Consider the following 22,779-nt stretch of genomic DNA (forward strand, 5'->3'; position numbering starts at 1 on the left):
AGAACTCATCATTAGTCTCATTACTTTGGTAGAATGAGCCAGCTAAGTCATAGTTTTATACAGCCCTATATAAAGAGTTTAGAGTCACCAAGTTAATCAAGGTGGACTTGACATTAGAAGACTGTTTGGGCAGATCTACTCCCATGCCATGATACAGATAATGTTTGTACAGTGAAGACCTAACTCTGATAAAGGACTCAAGTGGTATCATGGGCTTCATGTTTACTTACTGTAACAAACATGCTCCACTTAAAAAGTATAATGATTTTTTTTTTTTTGACCGCTAGCCCTGCAAACTGAGCCTGGGCTATCCAGCTTATATAGCAATAAAATTTAACACTTGTGCAGTCCATTTTACTGCTGACATTGGTGTAACTGTTTGGAACTTAACAGTTCCACTGATGAAGCATAAGATGGAAGAGATTCCAGCTCACTTAATAGTAGCTGTTTAGGTTCTGTAGGATTAAAGGAGTAAAAAAAATAGAGAATTTATTTCATCACAAAAGTGAGAAGATCTGAATCTAAATACACATAGGAAGTAGATCTGCAGAGTAAGGTGGTGTCATTTTACAGAGTCTTATTAGGGCAGACCACATTTTAAAAAAAGCATCAAAAATTCTGCTAACCTCCAACTCTTAAAACATATTAAATACCAGTGTTGGCAGCACAGGTAAAATTTTTGAACATTTTACTTCATAGTTGCCCAGTATCAAGCTTAGTCATTTATGCTGGTACTTCAGGCTTTATGCTGTTTCTGATGTTGTTCCTAGGAGTCTGAAAATAAAAATTCATTTCCCTACCTAATTTTTCCTCTTTCCATTTACAAACATACATTTTTTTTTAACTTAGTGAGTGAATTTAGTGCTCAGGAAAGGGAGAAACTAGAAGCACAAGCTCAAACCAAATGTAGTATACAAAGAGGCTGTGCAAGTTTTCCTGCCTAATTCTATCAACATACCTAAACCATGCACTGCAAATCCCATGCAATTCCAGTCCTTGTCCTTTCTTTAGAAGAAATTCCCACCAGGGCAAGGTATGTGATAACATGATAAATAGGGGGAGGGATGATACCAAAAAAACAAACTTATTTTCACTTGTGACCAGGGAGTCAGGTTTGAGCACAGAAGTCTTCAGAAGTAGTAAGTAAACGTAAAAGGCTAGTTCTCTCTTGGATTTCTTATGATATTTAAATGATACTTGAAATTAATATGACATTTATTGTTCACCTCCTTTTGGTTTTGCAGTAACAGCATCATATGAATTGCCATACTTGCAATTGCCAATGATCCACCTAGTCTGGTGCATCATCTCCGACAGCAGCCAATATTGAACTCTTCTGAGGAAAGGGTAAACCTTTCATAATGCCCCTATTCCTGCTTTACAGAAGAAATTTTTATCTTATGCTCTCAACCATCAGTGCTGAGAACCCTTATTTTTATTCTAGTGTAACTGCAAATGCTGCTCTTATTCTTCAAGGTTTTTAATCTTAAAAATATTGTATTAAGCTATTTGCCACTGAAGAGGTCAACAAAACATTGGGAATGCAATTTGTGCTCCCTCTTCTGGCTTTTTAGCAAGCAGTAAAGCATTAAATATTATAGATCCTTCATTAACAGCAGCTCGTTTTGAATAATCAGTGACTTTATTTTGAAGTACTCTATTTGATTTAGGGCTTGTCTACACGGTGGGGTAAGGCAGACTATGGGGTTATGATTTCTAAAGCGCAATTTACTGCACATTAATTGATCCACATAGACCCTACTGGTGTCCACTAAAGGTTCTCTAGTGCTCTTTAACATCGTACTGTTTGAAACCAGCAAGGTCTACGCAGACCAATTAATACCCAGTATGTTAGTATGCTTTAGAAATCATACCCCTGTAGTCAGCATTACCCCATGGTGTAGACAAGCCCTTAGAAACTGAAAGACTTTTAAACAAGACTACAATAACTAAGGTACAATTATATAAATATTTAAAAGTTGTCTCTGTCTGCAGAATCCAAAAGGCCACACCCTGTGTTCTGCAGCACTGTATACCCTTTAGGTAAATTAAAAGAAAAAGTATGATTAGAAATTAAATATGAAAGTGAATAATTCAGTCATTACAGTATTCCTTTTATTTTGCTATTAAATTCAGATTATTTTGCATTACTCCTCTATTTGTAAATGCCACAGATTTACGTATTGATGATGTACAACTACGTTGAAGACTATGTCAGTTAGGAAAGCTGGCGATTTTGACAGCTGGATAGGCGTATTTTGACATCATGGAAGGTCGTTTGGGATTGTGAGATAAGGTAGCATGGTCCAGAAAACAGGTGCCCAGTATTATTGGTACTGCACTAATATCTAGGAGCCCCAGTCCTGGACCAGGACTCCAGGGTACTATGTACTGAACAAACACACAGAATTTAGGATGAAAGTAAAACACATGGAGGTGGCCTTGTGTTAGAGGTAGGGACCAAAAGATCTGCAAAACCTTCATTATAATATATTTGGGGCTCCTTCTTGAAGAGCTGAGCGAACTATGTAAAAGCACTTTCAAAAATGGGACTGTGAAAATTCAAGATGTGTGACTACTGCCCACAGTGGTGTCTCCTCAGAATTACATTAAGGCAGTTTAGGTCATAGTCTGAATATTGCTACACTGATATCACTATTCAAGCTTCTAGATTATGTTCTGGTAGAAAGAGCATACTTGAAAGTGCTCATCTGAATACGGGAATATGCTGTTAGTTCAAAGAGCAGAGTTTAAAAAAAGTCATGGTTAATGCAGTTAAACTGCAGATTGTTATCAGATGCTGAGGGCAGAGTCCATCTGAAGTCTCTATGCAGTACACAGCAAGCTCCAACTCAAAGTACTGTGTCAGCTGCTCATTCTTTGAGACCCATTAAAAAAAAAAATAAAAAAAAAAGAGAACCATAGGGAAAGACAGACATGGATAAAATACAGTTAAATGACAAGAAGAGGGCAACTCCAGACACCCAAACAGCTGACTTTATAATCTACACATAAATAAAAAGCTTTGGGAGGAAATAAGAAACCCAAAGTGCCTAAATGGTTAGTACCTAGGAAAAAAACATTCCATTTAATGATATTCTATAAACATGCAGACACTAGCTGCATAATAAAGTAACTAGCACACTTGGCTATGAGTCTGTAATAATCTGTTCAGCTTTAAAAAATGAAACAAAGAACAAAGAATTCAGAAAACTGGATGAAACAGATGACACAAAGAAAGGAAAGTCAGACTGAACATTGGAATGAATCTTGAAATAAAATATTTTGAAGTCCCATCACTCCTTTTATTCAATTATTTTATGGATCAAATTCAAACTTCAAAAGAAACAGAAAGGTTAATGGAAGAGTTCAGTCTTTACACGAGTGCAATATAAGCGCTGTAAGTAATTATTATAAATAAAATGTTGTACTATCTTCCAGTAAACAGCTTTAGATAAGCAGAGACTACATACCCTATTTACTTGAACAAACACTCACTTCTTATACTTGTGGCATCACCATTAGTTAGGAGCTCAGGATCTACCTGCATCCCATCCAGACAAACAGACAAGTCTCCTATCACCTCTGCTGGTTCTCGGTCACCGACAAGCTGCAATGTCACAACCACCTGCTCCACTAGAAAAGAAAGTACAGAAAAATTAGAAGCTTCCCTTTATGTTAACATATTATACCTCTACCTCGATATAACGCTGTCCTCGGGAGCCAAAAAAATCTTACCACGTTATAGGTAAAACTGCGTCATATTGAACTTGCTTTGATCCACCAGAGTGTGCAGCCCCGCCCCCTCCTGGAGCACTGCTTTACCGCGTTATATCCGAATTCATGTTATATCGGGTTGCGTTATATCGAGGTAGCGGTGTATTACATTTTATTAAAGAAATTATTATAAATCTACAGGAAAGGATAATAAATAGAATAGCTCTGAATCCCCACAGGAATAATGTTAATATTCATGCTTTTTGCAAACAGTCCTCCCAAACCTCCTGTAAATAGGTATTATTCCTTTAAAGATGAGGAGACTGAAGCAGAACAGTGAAGTGGCTTGAACACAGAGAGAGCCAGTATTAGAACAGGGGTCAGAATTCTGGAGTTTCTGGCTGTTTTGTGTTTAGACTACTGGACCACACCTCTCAGAGCTGACCTCCAAAACACCTTTAAGAACCAGAATTCATAATATTCCTCATGGAGTGCATATACAAGTTTTATATACAGACAAGAATATTTATCCAGTCATTGAAAAAATTTACATTTAAAAACATGAAGCTTTTCTCTCTTGCATCTACAGAAGGAAGGGAATTTACTTTTACAGGCTAAGCCACTGCATCTAGTCACAATGGAACACAGTTCCGGATAAATATCTTTGCAATTATCACAACAGAATATCTGATGTTAAACACAGCAAGAGTCTCTAGGTTAACTTTCTTCCAACTTTAGCTGTGGAATAACACACCTGTCAGGGCACTGGCCTGTTCTGCACTGTTACATGGATACCAATAAGTCCTGCAATTACAGTATAGACAGTTGAAAGAACCAAAACAAACTATTCTTTGGAAGGCCAGAACAAAATGAAGCCAATGCAAAGGTATGTGCAATAGTAATGTGGATTCTCTGAGGAGGGTTTCTGTAACACAGTATTCAATGTGCTTCTCTTTCCAAACAATGTGGAAGGTGCACATATTCAGCTACATAAGATATTTGAGTCTTGTGAAATGATATAGCATCTCACCAATTTAAGCAAGCAAGCAAAAACACCCTTCACATGCATATTTATGTGTCTGGTGCCAGGAACACAACTCAGACAGTGTTTAACTTTAAAATAATTATCTTCCGTGGCTTTTTTTTTTTTTTTTTTAATCTAATCTTCAGTTTGATTTTTCACTCCCACATTCCACCTCTTACTCCACACCAATGAGGTGTAAAATACCATGTTCGTAATATCACTATAAAAACAGTGTATTATAAGTAAGACTACACTGCATGATGAGCCAGAATGAAATAAACTTCAAGAGAAAGCTCTTAAATACCATCAGTAGACAAAAAAGAGCAATTATACTTTAGATATATTGTTTAAATTGTGACATTATTGTTTGTTTGGAACACCTGAAAGGGTTAAACACAGCAACTTGAACTTGAATAATGCAAGTCTGGCAAATTTCATACAAATAAGGTAATTTTTTTTTAGTTACATACTTACGTTTCATATTGTTTGATTTCAATGTCTCATGAATCTCCAGAGTAGCACTACCCAGTAGAATATCAGACTTTAATGTCTGATGGCTCCAGACTCGAAAGTTTAATTTACTGACAGGAGTGACAATTCTGTTGGGAAAAAAAAAACATACAGAGAGCAGGACAATGGTGAACACTGGGAAAAGCATCACAACTAAACTGTGATACACATCAGCCTTCATTTAAAAAACAAAGCTTATTGAAAATAAAATTGGTAATATTTAACTGATACACCAAACTTCAAAGATTAATAAACATTATAACAGCTTAAAATGCATTAATTTTCTTGTTATGTGGATGACGGGAAAGCAAGATACCAAAGATAAAGAGAAGTCAAAATGGTTACTAAAACTGTTCATGCTTGGGTCAGAAAGTTGAGATTGTTTCTGAGTATAGGAGGCATAGCATCAACTTAATCATGCTTGTGTGAAAACTGACTATTAACTATTACAATTAACACCTAAAATTGCTATAACCAAAATATTAGAGAAAAATATTTCTTTTATTTCACTTTTTTTTTTTAAAACTTCATGTAGGTTCAGTTTTACTGATTACCTTGCATGGTCCTGTGTGAACTTTTCATATAGCAAGAGGGGAGAGAATATTTTTTCAGAGAACAAAGCCCTTGTAAAACACTAACATTGGCAAGGGGCCTGCAGGAGACTCTTAGTACTCAAAACTACTTTTAATATTTTGAAAAGTTGACTAGATTTCAAGTGATTATGTCCCAATGTGCACTGCTGTGAAAATGCAAAGGTCTAAATTGTCACATATTTAGTCCACACTGCTGTGATGAAAGTGAAAGGAACTGGGACTGTATGAAAAGTGGTTGTCATAAACTGATATAGTATTTTGCACTACCATGCTTTTGACTACAAAATGAAATAAAGTTACCAAGAGAATCCCTTTCTGAGTAATAGTGGGCACCTTCATGAACGGGGTCTTCTCTTTGATATGACAGTGCTATACAAGTAACCCTAAATGCACTTCCCCAAAACTCCCAGAAGCGGAGTGAATGTATTGCTTTCACAGCATTCTAAACTCTTGTTGGCCTTGGAGTATGGGTCTCAAGTTTAGTCCCTAAGGCTAGGTCTACACTAAGGGGGAGGGGGGGTGTCGATTTAAGATACGCAAATTCAGCTACGCTAATAGCGTAGCTGAATTCGACGTATCCTATTCGACTTACCCCGCTGTGAGGACGGCGGCAAATCGACTGCCGCGGCTCCCCCGTCGACGGTGCTTACTCCTCCTGACGAGCTGGGAGTAAGCGCGTCGATTCGGGGATCGATTTATCTGTCTAGATGAGACGCGATAAATCAATCCCTACCCGCCGATCCGGGCGGGTAGTGTAGACTAGCCCCAAGTAATTCCCCCTGTAGAATATAAATGGTCACTACAGAATCTACCATGATGTCTAAAGCAACTTGAATGCAATCATAGAATGTAGCGAGCAATTTACCTGTTCACTCTCACCTGTTCCCCTCACCCTCCCCAAAAGCCTGTTTAGAGCAAAACAAAGGAAATCCACTTTTTAAAGCTTACACAAAAACTGAATAATTCTAGTGGTTCATGAAAAGTGCTAGATTAACAACGCTGGAGACAAAAGTTTACCACAGAACAGGTGCAGCACCGACAGTGGCAATGCAAGTTTCTCTCACAATGTGCTGCCAATAGGAAAATTTATCTGTGCCTTACCATATATTTCCTTTCTTGGAGTAATGAGGTCCACAGATCCATGACATTTGGGGTCTTTGCTCTATGCAGCCCTGGAGGCAGAACAAACCTCTCAATCAATGGCAGGGGAGATGTGACTATCTCTGTGAAACTGCCAGCTGAGACACTTCTATAAGCCTAGGAAATGTCTAACCACTCTATATCAGAAAGGAAAATTAAGCATTAAGATTAAATAGAACAATCTTCCCACAGATCAATGAATAACAAAGTTGAGTGCCAATTAATAATCCCATATCTTTCCTCAATTTACTGCCCATTCAGGGTGGGTTTAATCTGTGGACCTCATTATTTTAAGAAAGGAAATTTTCAGGTAAGGCATGGATACATTTTTCTATGCTTATTTGTAGTGAAATCTAAAGATCTACGACACTGGGATTTTCATAGTAGCGTCCACTCAGGCTGAGGAGGGAGGAACGATATACATGTGTTATATGTATGTATGTAACACATACATATAAACACATCAGTTATGTGATGTCAAAGAGGGTAACCCTTTCCTAACAGTCACTGGGATATTACAGCAAGGAGCACCCGTCTACCAAAAGGCAGCATCAGACGATAACTGGATTTCCAGCTTGTAGAATTTGGAGAAGGTATGAACAGATGAGCAGCTGGCTGCTTTACAGATTTCCTCATATGAGGCATATGATCTTTTTGACCATAAACTTGCCATAGCTATGAGGGAGTGAGCTCTGGTTTTGGAAGATGGAGTTATGCTTTTTGCTCTGCGTGCTTCTGATATACAATAGTTTAGCCACCTGGAAATGAAAGATTTTGAAGCCGCCTTTCCCTTTTGACACCAGATGATAAAGCAATAAACAAAAGCATTTGCCTTGCTGAACTGAGCTGTGCAGTGGATATGTTACTTGGAACATCCGCAGAGTTCTCAAAGTATACCACAGTTTCTCTTTGGGGTGAGATGGAGCTGGGCAGAAGGATGGAAGGAGAATTTCTTGTGTTTTATGACCCTGGAATCACTCTTTGGGAATAAAGGGCAGGGTCAGTTCTGAGTACTACTTTATCTTTATGGAAGGCGCAGTATTGAGTTTCCAGGAAAAGAACTCCCAACTCAGGTACCCCGTGAACTGACATGGTTGCTATCAAAAAGGCTACCTTAATGGCTAGAAAGTAATGAGACACCTTCATGAGTGGCTCAAATGGAGGGCCTCAATTGGCACTGAGAACCAGGTTAAAATCCCATGAAATAACTCTGTGCTCCTCTTCAAGAGGATGTAGAAGAGATGCTGCTCTCAAATAAAAAAAAAAGTTTGGGCACCTGGGTAAGATGAAATCTACTACCTGCCTACTGCACTAAGGATGCTAGACAAAGCAGCACCTTGAGGTTTGAATTTCGGAACTGCAAGGCCTAACCTAAGTCCACCCTGAAGAGAATCGATGGAGACACATCATGTAGGGGTGAGACCCCTTGTCCTGGCAGCAAGGGATAGAGCTCAACCATGCTCTTGAATTCATTGAGTTAGATTTCTTTCTGGAAAATAAAAGTGTGCATTTTACCTGTCATGCACAACCTTTCTGACTTAAGAATCTCCATTCAAGAGCCAGGCAGCTAGGCTTAGACTGTCTGGATTCAGATACATGATTGGCCCTTGTAATATCAGATCCCATCCAGATGGAAAGAGTATGGGAGGTTTCCATGCCATGTTGAGGAGGTCTGAGAACCAAAGCCTCCTTGCCCCATACAGGGCTATCAGAACTACCAGTGCTGCATCTCACAAAAATGCTACAGACGATCAGGAGAGGGGAGGGGAGGCCAAGAAGAGAAGACACAGAAACCTTGTGATTTAAGTGGGAGGCAAACAGATCTGTTGCTAGAAGACCAAATTCTTTCACCAGGAGATGAAATGCCTCTGGGTATACGTCCAATTCTAAATTATCTAATTTCTGCATGCTGAGCCAGTTGGCCATATGATTCTTTTTCCCTTGGATGAGAAGGGAATGAATTGGCTGCAGATTCTCTCCTCTCCAAGTCATCAAGAGATAAGCTTCTCTTTGACCGGCAGTAGTCCTTGTTCTGCTATATCTGTTGATGTATGAATGGCTGAGGTATTGCCTGTTATGATGAGCACAGGAGGGAGTTCAGATATGGGAGCAGAGATCTGACACCATATTGGATTGCCATGAGCTTTCACCAGTTTATACTGTGCACATTCTTTTACTTGGACCACATTTCTTGATCTCACATGACACCCCATCTCTGCAGGCCTGCATCTGTGGTGGTAACTGTCCTATTGGGAAGCCCAACTTGAATTTGCTTGGACTCATTCACCATCTGAATTACCTGCAAATCCCGCTGGAGAGAGAGAGAGACATCCCTCAGTGAAGGTAAGAGATAGTTCAGGGAGATATAAGAGGAAGCTCTGTAGTGGCCTCATGTGAGCACTGGCCCACTAAGAATGTCTTTTCAAGAAACCATTGAAGTGTACGAATGGATACATCCCTTGAGTGGTTGATGGTTTTGATAAGACTCCTCAGCTTCTCCCATCTTTCCCGCAACACAAAAACTTTGTGGAGGACATTGTCTGTCTCCACTCTATGATGGGGAATCTGCTGAGACTATGTTAACTGACTCAGTCTGCAGCATCCTTATTGTCAGGGTGGTGCTATCCATAACCCTAGTTTTGGATAAGGCTCAGATAAAGAATTTGTCCAGGAAGAGGAAGACATTTAAATGGATCCTCTCCTGGCTGAGAGCTGCTATTAACACTACCAGCACTTTTGTAAACATGTGAGGTAAACATACTTCTGGGCTGTTGCTAAACCAAAGGACAAGGACCTGTACTAGTAGTGTTGTGCTTCAAAAACAAAACATAGGTTCCTCTGTGAAACTGTAATTGAGCTATGAGAGAGGCATTCTTCATGAAGTTCCCTTTGCTGATGGTGGCCAATACGGATTTCAAGGTCTCCATATTGAATTTTGATTTCTTCCTTGATCTATTGAGATATTTAGGGTCAAAAACTGTTCTGTGGCCTTCTGAAATTTTTTAGTTTTGGGGAGATGGGGGGAGGAGGTAGGGAAGGAGACTAGGCCCAGTTTGGAATAAAGGCCTTGTTTCCTCTGTAGGGGGCCTGATTCTATTAATTCCATTAATAGGATAACAAGGAAGGCTATCTGCATGCCCCTACTCCTCCCTCTAACTCAGGGAGAAGCCCTTAGGCCATGTCATTTTTTTCTTTTTTTTTAAATAGGTTGAGAGGGGCCCTACTTGAATACTGTCCACCAACGTTATATTTATGTATTTAATATTGTTACCTAATGTCCCCTGATCGTCTCAGTCCCCTCTTTCAATCATGAAAATTATGCCTGCCTTTACTTGGCTACCTGTGAAGGTCGATATAGTTAGGTGGCCACTCTTTCAGATAAAAATCTCTTCCAGTTAGAAACTATGAGTCCCTGACCACCAGAAAAATAGGCACATTTATCTCAAGTAGTGACACCAGGATAAATTTTGACTGGTGCACGCTAAGGAACCTTCTGTCCTTATGAATGGAGGTGGGAGGGATGGGGGGAAAGAGAGGACAGAGATAAATAAAGAATGGGTCAAGAGACCCTTACTGCCTGCTGGTTCTTTCCCATTTGTGTTGCTATCCCTCTCTACCCTCCAAAGCCACTTGCTAGAGGGGAGGAAGTGGAGAGGCACTGTAACCTGCTACAGAATCTAGGAACAATAACCTGGACATTAGGGCATGGTAACCCACAGCAACTGAGAATGACAACTTGATACTTTCCCAGTCTTTTACGAGTGGGAGGAAATCCCTATCCCACTGTTACTTTCTCAGAGGGATATGTGGAAGCTATAGCTTGACTAGGGCATCTGTAGACCTTTAAGTTTAATTTACCAAACTCTGTATACCCATACCTGAAAGAGTCTGCTTGGGGGTTTTGCCTACATATATATTTTAATACTTGATTCTCTAACTCTCCACAACTTCCTTATGGGAGGAAGCTGGCCTTCCTCTCATAAGGAGGGAGAATTCCCTTTGTGAGGGTGTGTGCGTTAGAGGCCTGATTTTTTCGGCATCGTTCTGTCACATTCCACACTTTTTCCTCCTAACCTTTGTAAAATACTTTGACATTGTTTCTACTGCTAAAACCCACATGTGAATCCTGACTACTACACTCATCTTCCTGGTACTCACCTATCCTGTCCAGTCCATTAAAAAAACACCACTGCTATAAAATAAATAAGGTCTACCTATCCTGCTACTCATCCCCCCTCCCCCTTAATTCCATCAATTGTTTATACTTTGTTCCACTTCACGTTCAGTCTTCTCTTCTCCAGCAAGGCTCTACTATGCTACCTGTCTTCTTCAGGCATTGTCTACCATAAGAAAATTAAGACCCAGAATTCTTCACCAAGGCTCCTCTACCAGCATCGGCAATGGTGGAGGCTGACGTGTAGAGAGAACTTGGCTATTTTTATGTATTTGCAGTATGGTAGCACAGAAGCCCCAACTGATATTGCTAGGCACTGTATAAAGTGTTTCCAGCCTAAATAAAATTTTACCATCATATCCTCTAACCTGCTCTGCAACCTCCTACATTGCTGAATTATGGGTCCTATATTTGCTGGTATAGATAACACCTATAATACCACTAATATCACAGTGCTAATGTGGCTTCGGAATCTCAAATGCTATTTCCACATAATCTGATTATGTCCTACACTCTGCCTAAGCCTCTGTTCTCTTTCTCTTCCTCCCACTTACGTTTTTTTCTTCACATTGCCACCTAGATCTGGAACATTCTCTGTTACATTATGTAAGACTAATACCTAGCTGTTATATAGCACTTTTCATAAGTAATTCTCAAAATGCTTTACAAAAGAGGGGATATTATTTATTCAAGCAACTCTGCTCTCCTCCAAATGTCTCCTTTCAAGTTAACTTTTCATTCACTAATCTCTGTGGGCGGAGCGAGGGAAAAAAAAAAAAAAAAAGAGGTAGGCTACCCCGGCAAAGCAGTATTCACTTCCTTATACTTCCTGCAGTCTAACATCGTTTTTCGTTGTCCTTTCTGCCCACTACTGCCTGATGTCATTTTTGCTGTGTTATTGGTCTGACGTAGACTAATTTCTTAGAGGAAGGGACATGCTCTTTTTATAGGTCTTTACAACACTATGAACACCTCAATATAAATTCCAGCTCATGTGGTCATGCCTTAACTTTTTACTGATTCCAATCACATTCTATTGAAATGACAGCAGCACAGAAGATCTTTAGAGGAAGGGTTAAGTGACATTAAAATACTATCAGCTTATTTTGGGCTCTTTTCTCCCCTAAGGTATCATGGAAGAAAACAATAGGAACAATTAAACTGCATACATTTCTATTAGTTTTAGAACGTCCAAGGAGAAAAAAAGTCATTTGTGGCTACCACAGCAAACTGGTAGCTAGAGCTGACCAGAAAAACACCTTTTCATCAGTATTTGTCAATTCATTGTAATCTAAATGTTTCACAAAGACTGTTTGATTTTGACAAAATTCTGACAGGATCCAGCAGAATTATGGAAAGAAAACGGTCTGGTTTCCTGCAAAGTTGCCTGCCTGGTTCCTTGGCAGCCTGCCTTGTGGGGGCCCAACATCCTGGAAGCACCAACACCCAGGTCCTCAGCAGCCCAGGCTCCCAGAGACCACAGCTTTGGGGCAGCCCACCAGGTGGACTACCAGAGAATTGGGAACCCCAGGGTTTCCAGGGTCCACAGCTCTGGGACAGCCCACCAAGCAGACTGCTCAGGGCTCCATTTCCTTTCACAGATAATTTAGAGATTTTTGGTTTTCATTCCAAATTGGAACGAAACCAAACTCTGAAATATCAACAACTTCCACAAAACAGATTATTTATTCTCTTCCCGGCTCTACCAGTAGTCTTAGTTTACAACTCAAGTACAGTGGATCTGCATACAATGTAGACTGAACAGGGCCAATGTGCAGAAAATGCTCATGTATTGATGTGTGTTGGGTGGCAGACCTGGAGAGTGAAAATACTTTGTATCTTGTATTTTAAAAAGCGGGTTGTCAAGATTAAAAAACAAAAAACAGATTCTGCTATACAACTGGCTCCTGCAATCTTAGTGTTTTAATGTATATAAAACATACAGGTCTTGTTCTCTTAAGAATGGCTCTTCAGTGCTGGGGTACAAACCAAATAAAGAGAAGAAATTAACTTTGCATCCTGAGTCAGGCACAGGTATGCAATATTCTCCCACTAACCAGAGTGTTCCCAGGTTCTCTAAAGGGGTCTTATAATGCAATATTTCTGGAACATAAGTGCTATCAGAAATACTAACAGCTGCATACAATTTCTGTTGATTCCAATGTTCCATATGATGCATTCTGGAGCATTTCTAGAGAACTGGATTTCATGAAAGATAAAGAAGTTCTCTTTTGCGGGTACACAAGGAATTTCACACTTGCATTGGAGGTTGGATCTGTGCAAGTAGGAGTTACCAAAAAACATGATCTAAAATATAACCTGCTATATAACTAATAATATGACACAATGAATAGCTGTGTCTTGAAACCAGAGTCCAGAATTTTGAGATGACAACCCCCACACGCCCGGTAAATATGTACTGAACAAGTGAGCATGGGATAGTGTCAGCTCTATCACAGATTTTCCTTACTTTTCATGTCAAAAAGCAGCTTTATTTGCATATCATGTGTGCTAATATGGAATATATTTCTGTGTTAACACTGCATCCCTTCCATGCCACATAAGTTAACACACAGCATTTACATAAATGCTCCATACTATAGCAGCCGTATTACAGTACCACCTTTTTCTTTAATATGAAAAAACACTAGTTTTGTCATATTGTGTTGTTACAACACAGAGCGCAGTTTAGAAATGATTCTTGACATTAATCGCCTATAACGTAACAATTACTAAATTTCATATATTGATCTATAAAGCAAAAACAGCTCCAAACCTACACTGTAAGGTATTGCTTCCACTTCGGACTATTTGTATTGTTGCATTTTTCTGTCTTCTTTGACTGTCCATCTACTGAGACTTCCACATAAGGGCTAGGTCCAAACCATTTATTTTTATTTTCTTTTAATTTTGCTGAGATAACTGTTAAAAAAGGGGGAAAACAATTAATATTTTATTCTATTCAATAACCTATCAGTTAAAAATGCACTTTGAAAACTAGCTGCATTCCTGTAACAAACTAATTTGTTAAAAATGCATACAACATGTTCTCCTTAGTATAGAAAGTAGCTATGGCTGTAATAACCTAAAATGCATTGACATGTAATACAGCTCAAATAAAATAAACCCCACAAGACTACTGCACAAGAATTATCTTTACCTTGAACTAGATTCACTATTATGACATATCACACTTTTGTGCACTGTGATTTCAAATCAAAGAAGAATTTGATGCAGACACTGGATTTGAAGAATTCAGCTGGTCTGAGAGCAGAAAGTTCAGTGCTCCAACACTAGCTGAGTATATGAAAGTCTTCTCACACTAACACCGCTAGAAGGTTACAGCTGACCTCCAGGAAGCCAACGTGTTTGGTGTCTCCAGTACATACTAGTTATGGAGGTGCATGTTGCCCTCTTCAAAGAGGCTGCAATGTTGAGACCCCGCCTCATACTGCCGCTGCCTGCCTTGATTCAGCCTACACTTTCTGGATAAGATGGCACATGTAATTGCTTAGGAGACTACAGTAAAGATTTCACCAGTGCATTTAAAATGCACATCCAAAAAGAGTTAGGTTTTTTTTGTGATTTGAACAAACAACAAGATTTGCACTAACTTTTACCAGTCTGTTTACACATTATTAAACACTTTTTTGGCTTGTCAGTTTCCTTATAACATTATTAGATATGCATATGTGTACAATGCCAATCTCTTTAGAGGCAATTTGACTTGAAGACCTGTATGTGCTCAGGAACAGATGAATTCATGTTATCTGCAAGTTCATTACCTGAACATCTAAATTTCCTCTAGTCTATTACTAGGACAATGGGACCTCCATTATTTGAATGTGAAGCTCACTGACTGAAGCTCTTGGTTAGCCAAAGGTCAGAGGGGTCCCTTAAAGTTTGAAATAAGGCATGTGAAATCTTCTATATAGGAAACTTTATAATCAGAATCCTTAAGTGTTGAAACTCTGCGACATTTAGTAGCTGTGCAGCATCCTGGCAGCAGCAACCCATATTTATCCTTGATTATTCAAAGGAAATTAATGTCACCCCATGGCATTCAGATAAAAAATGGTTACTTACCTGTACTGCATCTGTTGTTCTGCAAAATGTGATGCTATCAGGGACCGTGGTTCTTGAACCCTGGTCCACTGGGCTCTTTGGAGCCAGCAGGTTCCAACCTGCTACCAAAATGTGCTAACTTTTGGCAAAATAGGAGCTGAACTCAGACCGAGGACCTCAATCCTGGAAGCTGATTGGCAGAATGTTGGGAGTCCCTGTTTAAACTCGGAACAGGAAGTTGTCCATGCAACTGGAATCCACCTTGCTCTGGACTATGTGCCTTGTACTTCCTGCTCCTGCTCCCCTGGTTTGACTTCCTGGTATCCTGACTTGGCCTGACTCTGGTTATCAATCCATGTTTCCGCTCTCAAGTTTGTCTCCTGCTTCTGATCTCCTGGTATCTGACCTGGCCAGACTCCTGCTCTGACCACTAAGTCAGACTGTCCATGTTCCGGTTGTGACAAATGCAGATGTGTATTCCATGTAGGAGTGAGCGCACTCAACACACCAAAGCTGGAGAACTTTGCCTGGCAGTACCAGTAAGGGTGTGGCTTACACCCTGTGGCCCTAGCCCCTACCCTGGCTTTGTAAGGACCACGCCACCCCAACCCTGTGTAGTCAAGATGTCTGTTCCCTCTGTGTGCCACCCCAGGCCCTCTTCCTACTACACCCCCGTCAGTTCCTTCACACTGAATTTCAAGAGTGCAGACAGGATGGAGGATGGGTTGTGAAATAACATGTCTAGGTCACATCTTGAAGAATAACCATTACAGGCAGATATGTAACCTTTTTTTTTTTTTTTAACCTCTGAGTAGATGCAGCCATGTATTCCATGTAGATGACTCACAATCAGTACTCTCAGGAAGTGGGGCTTGGAATCTATTTTAAAGAGGACTACAGGATTGCCTTCCCAAAGTTTACATCTGATTTGGATGCAGTAGTAACGGCATAATGGTTTGTAAACCTAGGTGCGGAGGACCAAGTGGCAGCCCGGCAAATGTCCAGCATAGGAACATCACTAAGGCTTGGTATACACTAGCTCTTACTTTGCTCAGGGGTGTGAATAATCTATGCACCTGAATGACATAAGTTACACTGACCTAAGCGCTGGCATGGACAGCGCTATGTCAGCAGGAGAGCTTTTCTCGCCGATATAGCTACCACCTCTCTCAGAGGTGGAGTTACTATGCCAATGGGAGAGCTCTCTCCCATCAGCCTCACCAGACACGCTACAGCAGCACAGCTCTACCGCTTCCAGTGTAGACTAGCCCTTAGAAATGGCATCGACGTTGCCTTGGCCTCTGTGGAATGAGCTCACACCCTTGAGGAGACACAGTCTGAGCTACTTCATATGCTGTCATGATATAGGAAGTTATCCACCTGGAGGCTGTCTGTGAAAAAGCTACTTGCCCCTTCATTCGGTCCACATATGAAACAAATAGACGAGATGAAGAACAGAAAGATTATATTCAGGTACAAAGCTAAACATCGCCTGACAGCCAATGTGTGAAGATGCTGCTCATCTGGGGTTGAATGCATTTTAGGAAAGAACACTGGTAGATAAATAACTCGATTCAAGTGAAACTGAGAAGCCACTTTAGATAAAAACTTAGGGTGTGGCTGCAGGGTTACTTTGTCTCTGGAAAACTGCATGTAAAAGAGGCTCTGCCATCAAAGCCAGCAACTCTCTCACTCTCCTTGCACATGTTATCACTACAAGGAAAACAGTTTTCTGACACAGAAGGGAGAAAGAAGAAGTAGTCAGAGGCTCGTACACAGGTCCCATAAAAGCTGCTAAGGCAGTATTAAGGTCCCACAAAGGAACCAGTTCCTTAATCAACAGGTGGAGACAAGCATTTCCCTTTCAAGACCCTCACCACCCTGCAGTTCGAACACACTGACTTCCCATGGACGGGTGGATCAAATGCCAAAAATCACTTCCAGGTGCACTGTCGATGAACTAAGTGCAAGACCAGCAGACTGAAGGCGTCACAGGTAGTCCAAGATGTCCTGGATAGAAGCCATCTTTGTTTGAACTCACCGAGCTAACAATCACATTGACAACCACTTCTACTTGGCCAAATAGACCATTCTAGTGCAGGGCTTCCTACTACTAAGCAAGATTTGCCGGACCACCTCCAAACATCGTTCATCTCATCTAATCATGCAGCATCCATGCTGTGAGATGCAGGGAGCTGAGCGCTGGATGCAAAATTGTGGGGATGTATCATCCTTACGCCAACCTAATGGAAAGTTCCATGAGAAAGTAAGGGTCACGATGGGACATTTGCCAGGCAATGGCTCATGGCCTTGCAAAACAAAGGCGCCCCCTGGTGGTCTAGGGATTATATAAGATGAGGTAAACAAGGTAATAAATCATGGCCTTATGTAAGGCCCCCTGGTGGCCTAGGGATTATATAAGATGATGTAAACAAGGTAATAAATCATGGCCTTATGTAAGGAACGGTTGAACCAATCGATGTGGGGCTATACATGTGATAAACACATGATTCTCCTTCTTGTCCAATCGGTAGATGTGTGATTATAGCCTAATTGTGTTATGTAATGTTGAGAAAAACTATAAAAGAAAGCTTGTAATAAACAGGATTCAGATTCAGCTTGCAACCACACTGGTCGTGTGCTTTATCCGACCCGCATGGGACCCCACAAATGGTGACCCCGACGTGATTCGGCTTGGACATCGAGGCAGCCGACTGAAGCGTTCAGTCAGAAAAGGCGGAGGTGGCAGCCGCGGCAGGAGGTACTGGAGGATACCGGCTCCTGGTCGTCCGAGAGAGACGTTCGTGAGCTCTCAGGCAGCCGACTGAAGCGTTCGGTGAGAAAAGGCGGAGGTGGCAGCCGCGGCAGGAGGTACCGGAGGATACCGGCTCCTGGTCGTCCGAGAGAGACGTTCGTGAGCTCACAGGCAGCCGACTGAAGCGTTCGGTGAAAAAAGGCGGAGGTGGCAGCTGCGGCAGGAGGTACCGGAGGATACCGGCTCTGGTCGTCCGAGAGAGATGTTCGTGAGCTCACAGGCAGCCGACTGAAGCGTTCGGTGAGAAAAGGCGGAGGTGGCAGCCGCGGCAGGAGGTACCGGAGGATACCGGCTCCTGGTCGTCCGAGAGAGACGTTCGTGAGCTCACAGGTGAGCGGCTGCATTTGATAAAATGGGCTCTGCTTTGTCTGCAGAGGAGGAGACGGTGCATGATTTTTTATTACGCATCGCTAAAAAGCGGGGAGAGAAGCTTCCCTCTGACGCGTTGTCCCGTTTGCTGAAATGGGGACAAAGACGCGGGTTTTTTGTTACACCAAATACTGTCTTTGATAAGGCAGTCTGGGAGAGTCTAGGCTCTGACCTCTGGGAGTCGGTCTCTCACGGCAACAAGAAGGCCGTGTCATTGAGCCAAATATGGTGCAAATCTAAGAAACTGACAGAGACGCTTGCGGCAGAAGCCGAGGTCCAGTCAGCCATTAATGACCTCTCTTGGCCAAAAGAGGAGCCGCCTTGTGTGTTGTCGGTGGGAGCCCGTGAGTTCTTTGGGGGTGAGGACACTATCATACCGCTCATCCCCAGTGCACCCAAAGTTGATTCTAGTACCGTCCCGTTACCGGACGACCCCGCGGATAGAATGGAGGTCTCGAGCCCAGAAGGGGATAAGTCACAAGAATTTCGGGCGGAAATGTACAAACAGGGCCTTCAGCTACAGGACATGCTGAATCAGTTGTCCCATTTGGCCGGTGAGAGCCATCCCCCGCAGTCCCACACATTGCGAGCCCTGAACCAGCCCGGCTTTCCTGTCACCAATAATGTTTGTACCCCAGAGTTCCGGGCGGAGTTCCAGGGGCAGGGTGAGCAGTTGCGGAATAGGTTGGAAAAAATGGCGGAACCGGGCTTATCTAGCTTTGAAAGGACATATAGGAAAAAACCACCGGATAAGATCCCTCCGGCGGATGATGTAGCTACCCCCTGTGCTCGTTGTGGTTTGTGGGGCTGCACAATTGGGTGCACCGGACGGGATAACGTGTCCACGCACCGGCCACTGGATGTCACCAACCCGTTTGCCCCGAAGCCTCCGGCATACTCATACGATGTTTCCACCGATGCGGGTCCCCGGTGGGTTCCAGCGAAGTGGGTCCGGCCGTGGCTCAAGACACGAATTGCTGAGGAGCCCGACGCCGCCACGCAGGAGCCGGACGACGACCCCGCGACACCGGACCTGCACTTGTTGTTTGTCACAGCCTAGACACCTGCTAATGCTGTACTTCTATTTGTTCGGACTCCTTATTATAGGAGCGGGGGTCTTTGTATGTCCAAACTCTGTACCTTTTGTTAACCCACGACAAAATGTTTGGGTCACCTGGGCGAACCAGACTGGCCAAGAAGCCTTTTTTGCTTGTCCATGGCCACCCCATCGGATCCCTTTAGAAAATGTCTTATTGGCTATCCTTATTTACACCCCGATGGTTTTCGTGGGTATTTACATAATATTACGTTTCTTAATAGTTCCTTATTTAAGAAAAAGGGGGGAGGTGTGGGGATGTATCATCCTTACGCCAACCTAATGGAAAGTTCCATGAGAAAGTAAGGGTCACGATGGGACACTTGCCAGGCAATGGCTCATGGCCTTGCAAAACAAAGGCGCCCCCTGGTGGTCTAGGGATTATATAAGATGAGGTAAACAAGGTAATAAATCATGGCCTTATGTAAGGAACGGTTGAACCAATCGGTGTGGGGCTATACATATGATAAACACATGATTCTCCTTCTTGTCCAATCGGTAGATGTGTGATTATAGCCTAATTGTGTTATGTAATGTTGAGAAAAACTATAAAAGAAAGCTTGTAATAAACAGGATTCAGATTCAGCTTGCAACCACACTGGTCGTGTGCTTTATCCGACCCGCATGGGACCCCACACAAAATCTGATTGATGCTGAGTCAGGAGGTTGGGGTGAAAAGGAAGAGATATGGGAGGCTGAACTGATAATGTGAAGAGGTCAAAGAACCAATATTGTCTCAAGTATCAGAGGGGTAGCCATGTTAGTCTGTATCCACAAAAACAACGAGGAGTCTGGTGGCACCTTAAAGACTAACAGATTTATTTGGGCATAAGCTTTCGTCGGTAAAAAACCACTTCTTCAAATGCAAGTGGTTTTTTATCCACGAAAGCTTATGCCCAAATAAATCTGTTAGTCTTTAAGGTGCCACCGGATTCCTCGTTAACATTGTCTCAGCCACACTGGAGCACGAGAATCAACTTGACACAATCCAATTTCATCTTGAGAAGGACTGCGGGATGACTGGAACTGGAGGAAGAGCATACAGAGTGCCGTTTCCCAGCTCCAGTGAAAAGCATCCGTCAGGGAGCCCAGACTGAGATTCCCTCAAGAGCAAAACAGATGGCATTTATTGATGTCTCTTGTGGTGAAGAGGTCAATCTTCAGGATGCTCCAAACCGTAAAGATGGACTGCAGGACGTTGGACTTCAGAGACCACTTGTGATTCAGGGACAAGTTTTTACGGAGGTGACATACCAGGTGATTCTGGAACCCTGGTAAATAATCCGCCACAGGGGTAATGTTTTCCCCGATGCAAAGTGTGCATTTCATCCTCCTCTCGTAACTAATCCACCTAAAAGATAACAGCTTTCTGTAATAGCTACAAGATAGTTAGCTCAAATGACAGAGGTCTATTCTGTTGCTCTAAAAGATTCCAGTCCCTGAATCTGATGCATGCTCTTTATGGCTTGTGAAAGAGTCATGAGCAACTGGTGTCACTCATGAGCAAAACAGCCAATACTTCATTCAGGACAGTGCTGGCGTCCTACAAAAAGAAGTGCTGGAACACAGGGCAGTGGGAGGACCCGGGAAGGAGCACAGGGAAGCTTGGAGAAAGGCAGGGGCAACAGATGAGCTGGGAGAGGCCAGGGGAAAAGGAGGTGACTCCACACAGAACCCATCCTGTCCCTGGCTCCTGCTCCCCATGGGAGGCTCCACTGTCCAGGAAGCCCCACTACCCTGCTCCTGACATAGCCTGGCTCCAGTTCTGCCCTGGGCTTCCAGCCCCCATGTTCTTGGTTACAGCTGTAGCATTCCTGGCTCCCTCCATGCTGACCCCCTGCCACCTAAGCCTGGCACTGCTCTGCAGCTGGGGAGAGAAAGGAAACACGCGTCCTAGGATCAGCAGAAATATTGGAACTAGGGCTGTCAAGTGATTAAAAAAATTAATTGCACTGTTAATAATAGGATACCATTTATTTAAATAGTTTTGGATGTTTTCTACATTTTCAAATATACTGATTTGAATTACAACACAGAATACAAAGTGTGCAGTGATCACTTATTTATTTTTTATTACAAATGTTTGCACTGTAAAACACAAAACAAAAGAAATAGTATTTTTCAATTCACCTAATACAAGTACAGTAGTGCAATCTCTATCATTAAAGCTGAACTTACAAATGTAGAATTATGTACAAAAACTGACTGCATTCAAAAATAAAACACTAGAGCCTACAAGTCCACTCAATTCTACTTTTTGTTCAGCCAATTGCTCAAACAAATTTGTTTACATTTGCAGGACATAATGCTGCCCGCTTCTTGTTTACAATATCACCTGAAAGTGAGAACAGGCATTTGCATGGCACTGCTGTAGCAGGTGTCGCAAGACATTTATGTCCCTTCATGCTTCAATCACCATTCCAGAGGACATGCGTCCATGCTGATAACTGGTTCTGCTCAATAACCATCCAAAGCATTGCGGACCGACGCATGTTCATTTTCATCATCTGAGTCAATCAGATGCCACCAGCAGATTTTCTTTTTTTGGTGGTTTGGGTTCTATAGTTTCTGCATCGGAGTGTTGCTCTTTTAAGACTTGTGAAAGAATGCTCTACACCTCGTCCCTCTCAGATTTTGGAAGGCACTTCAGATTCTTAAACCTTGTGTCAAGTGCTGTAGCTATCTTTAGAAATCTCACATTGGTACCTTCTTTGCGTTTTGTCAAATCTGCTGTCAAAGTGTTCTTAAAACGAACAATATGTGCTGGGTCATCATCCGAGACTGCTGTAACATTAAATATATGGCAGAATGCGGGTAAAACAGAGCAGGAGACGTACAATTCTCCCCCAAGGAGTTTAGTCGCAAATTTAATTAACATATTTTTTTAATGAGAATCATCAGCATGGAAGCATGTCCTCTGGAATGGTGGCCGAAGCATGAAGGGGCATATGAATGTTTAGCATATCTGGCACGTAAAGACCTTGCAATGCTGGCTACAAAAGTGCCATGCGCACGCCTGTTCTCACTGTCAGGTGACATTGTAAACAAGAAGCGGGCAGCTTTATCTCCCGTAAATGTAAAAAAACTTGTTTGTCTTAGCAATTGGCTGAACAAGTAGGAGGACTGAGTGGACCTGTAGGTGCTAAAGTTTTACATTGTTTTGTTTTTGAGTGCAGTTATGTAACAAAAAAAATAAATCTACATTTGTAAATTGCACTTTCACGATAAAGAGATTACACTACAGTACTTGTATGAGGTGAACTGAAACATACTATT

General features: G+C 41.9%; 1 protein-coding gene across 1 annotated transcript in view; it reads right to left on the bottom strand.

Moving 5' to 3' along the window:
• Positions 1-22,779, bottom strand: part of ITCH (itchy E3 ubiquitin protein ligase) — a 108,605-nt gene that overhangs the window by 47,901 nt on the left and 37,925 nt on the right. The window contains exons 3-5 of the mRNA XM_065414934.1: positions 13,939-14,080; positions 5,216-5,340; positions 3,499-3,636 (exon numbers count right to left, since the gene is read on the bottom strand). Coding sequence (XP_065271006.1) covers positions 3,499-3,636; positions 5,216-5,340; positions 13,939-14,080 — 405 coding nt within the window. The remainder of the gene's footprint in view (positions 1-3,498; positions 3,637-5,215; positions 5,341-13,938; positions 14,081-22,779) is intronic.

This window comes from Emys orbicularis, chromosome 12 (assembly GCF_028017835.1).
Source record: "Emys orbicularis isolate rEmyOrb1 chromosome 12, rEmyOrb1.hap1, whole genome shotgun sequence".
NCBI lineage: Eukaryota > Metazoa > Chordata > Testudines > Emydidae > Emys > Emys orbicularis.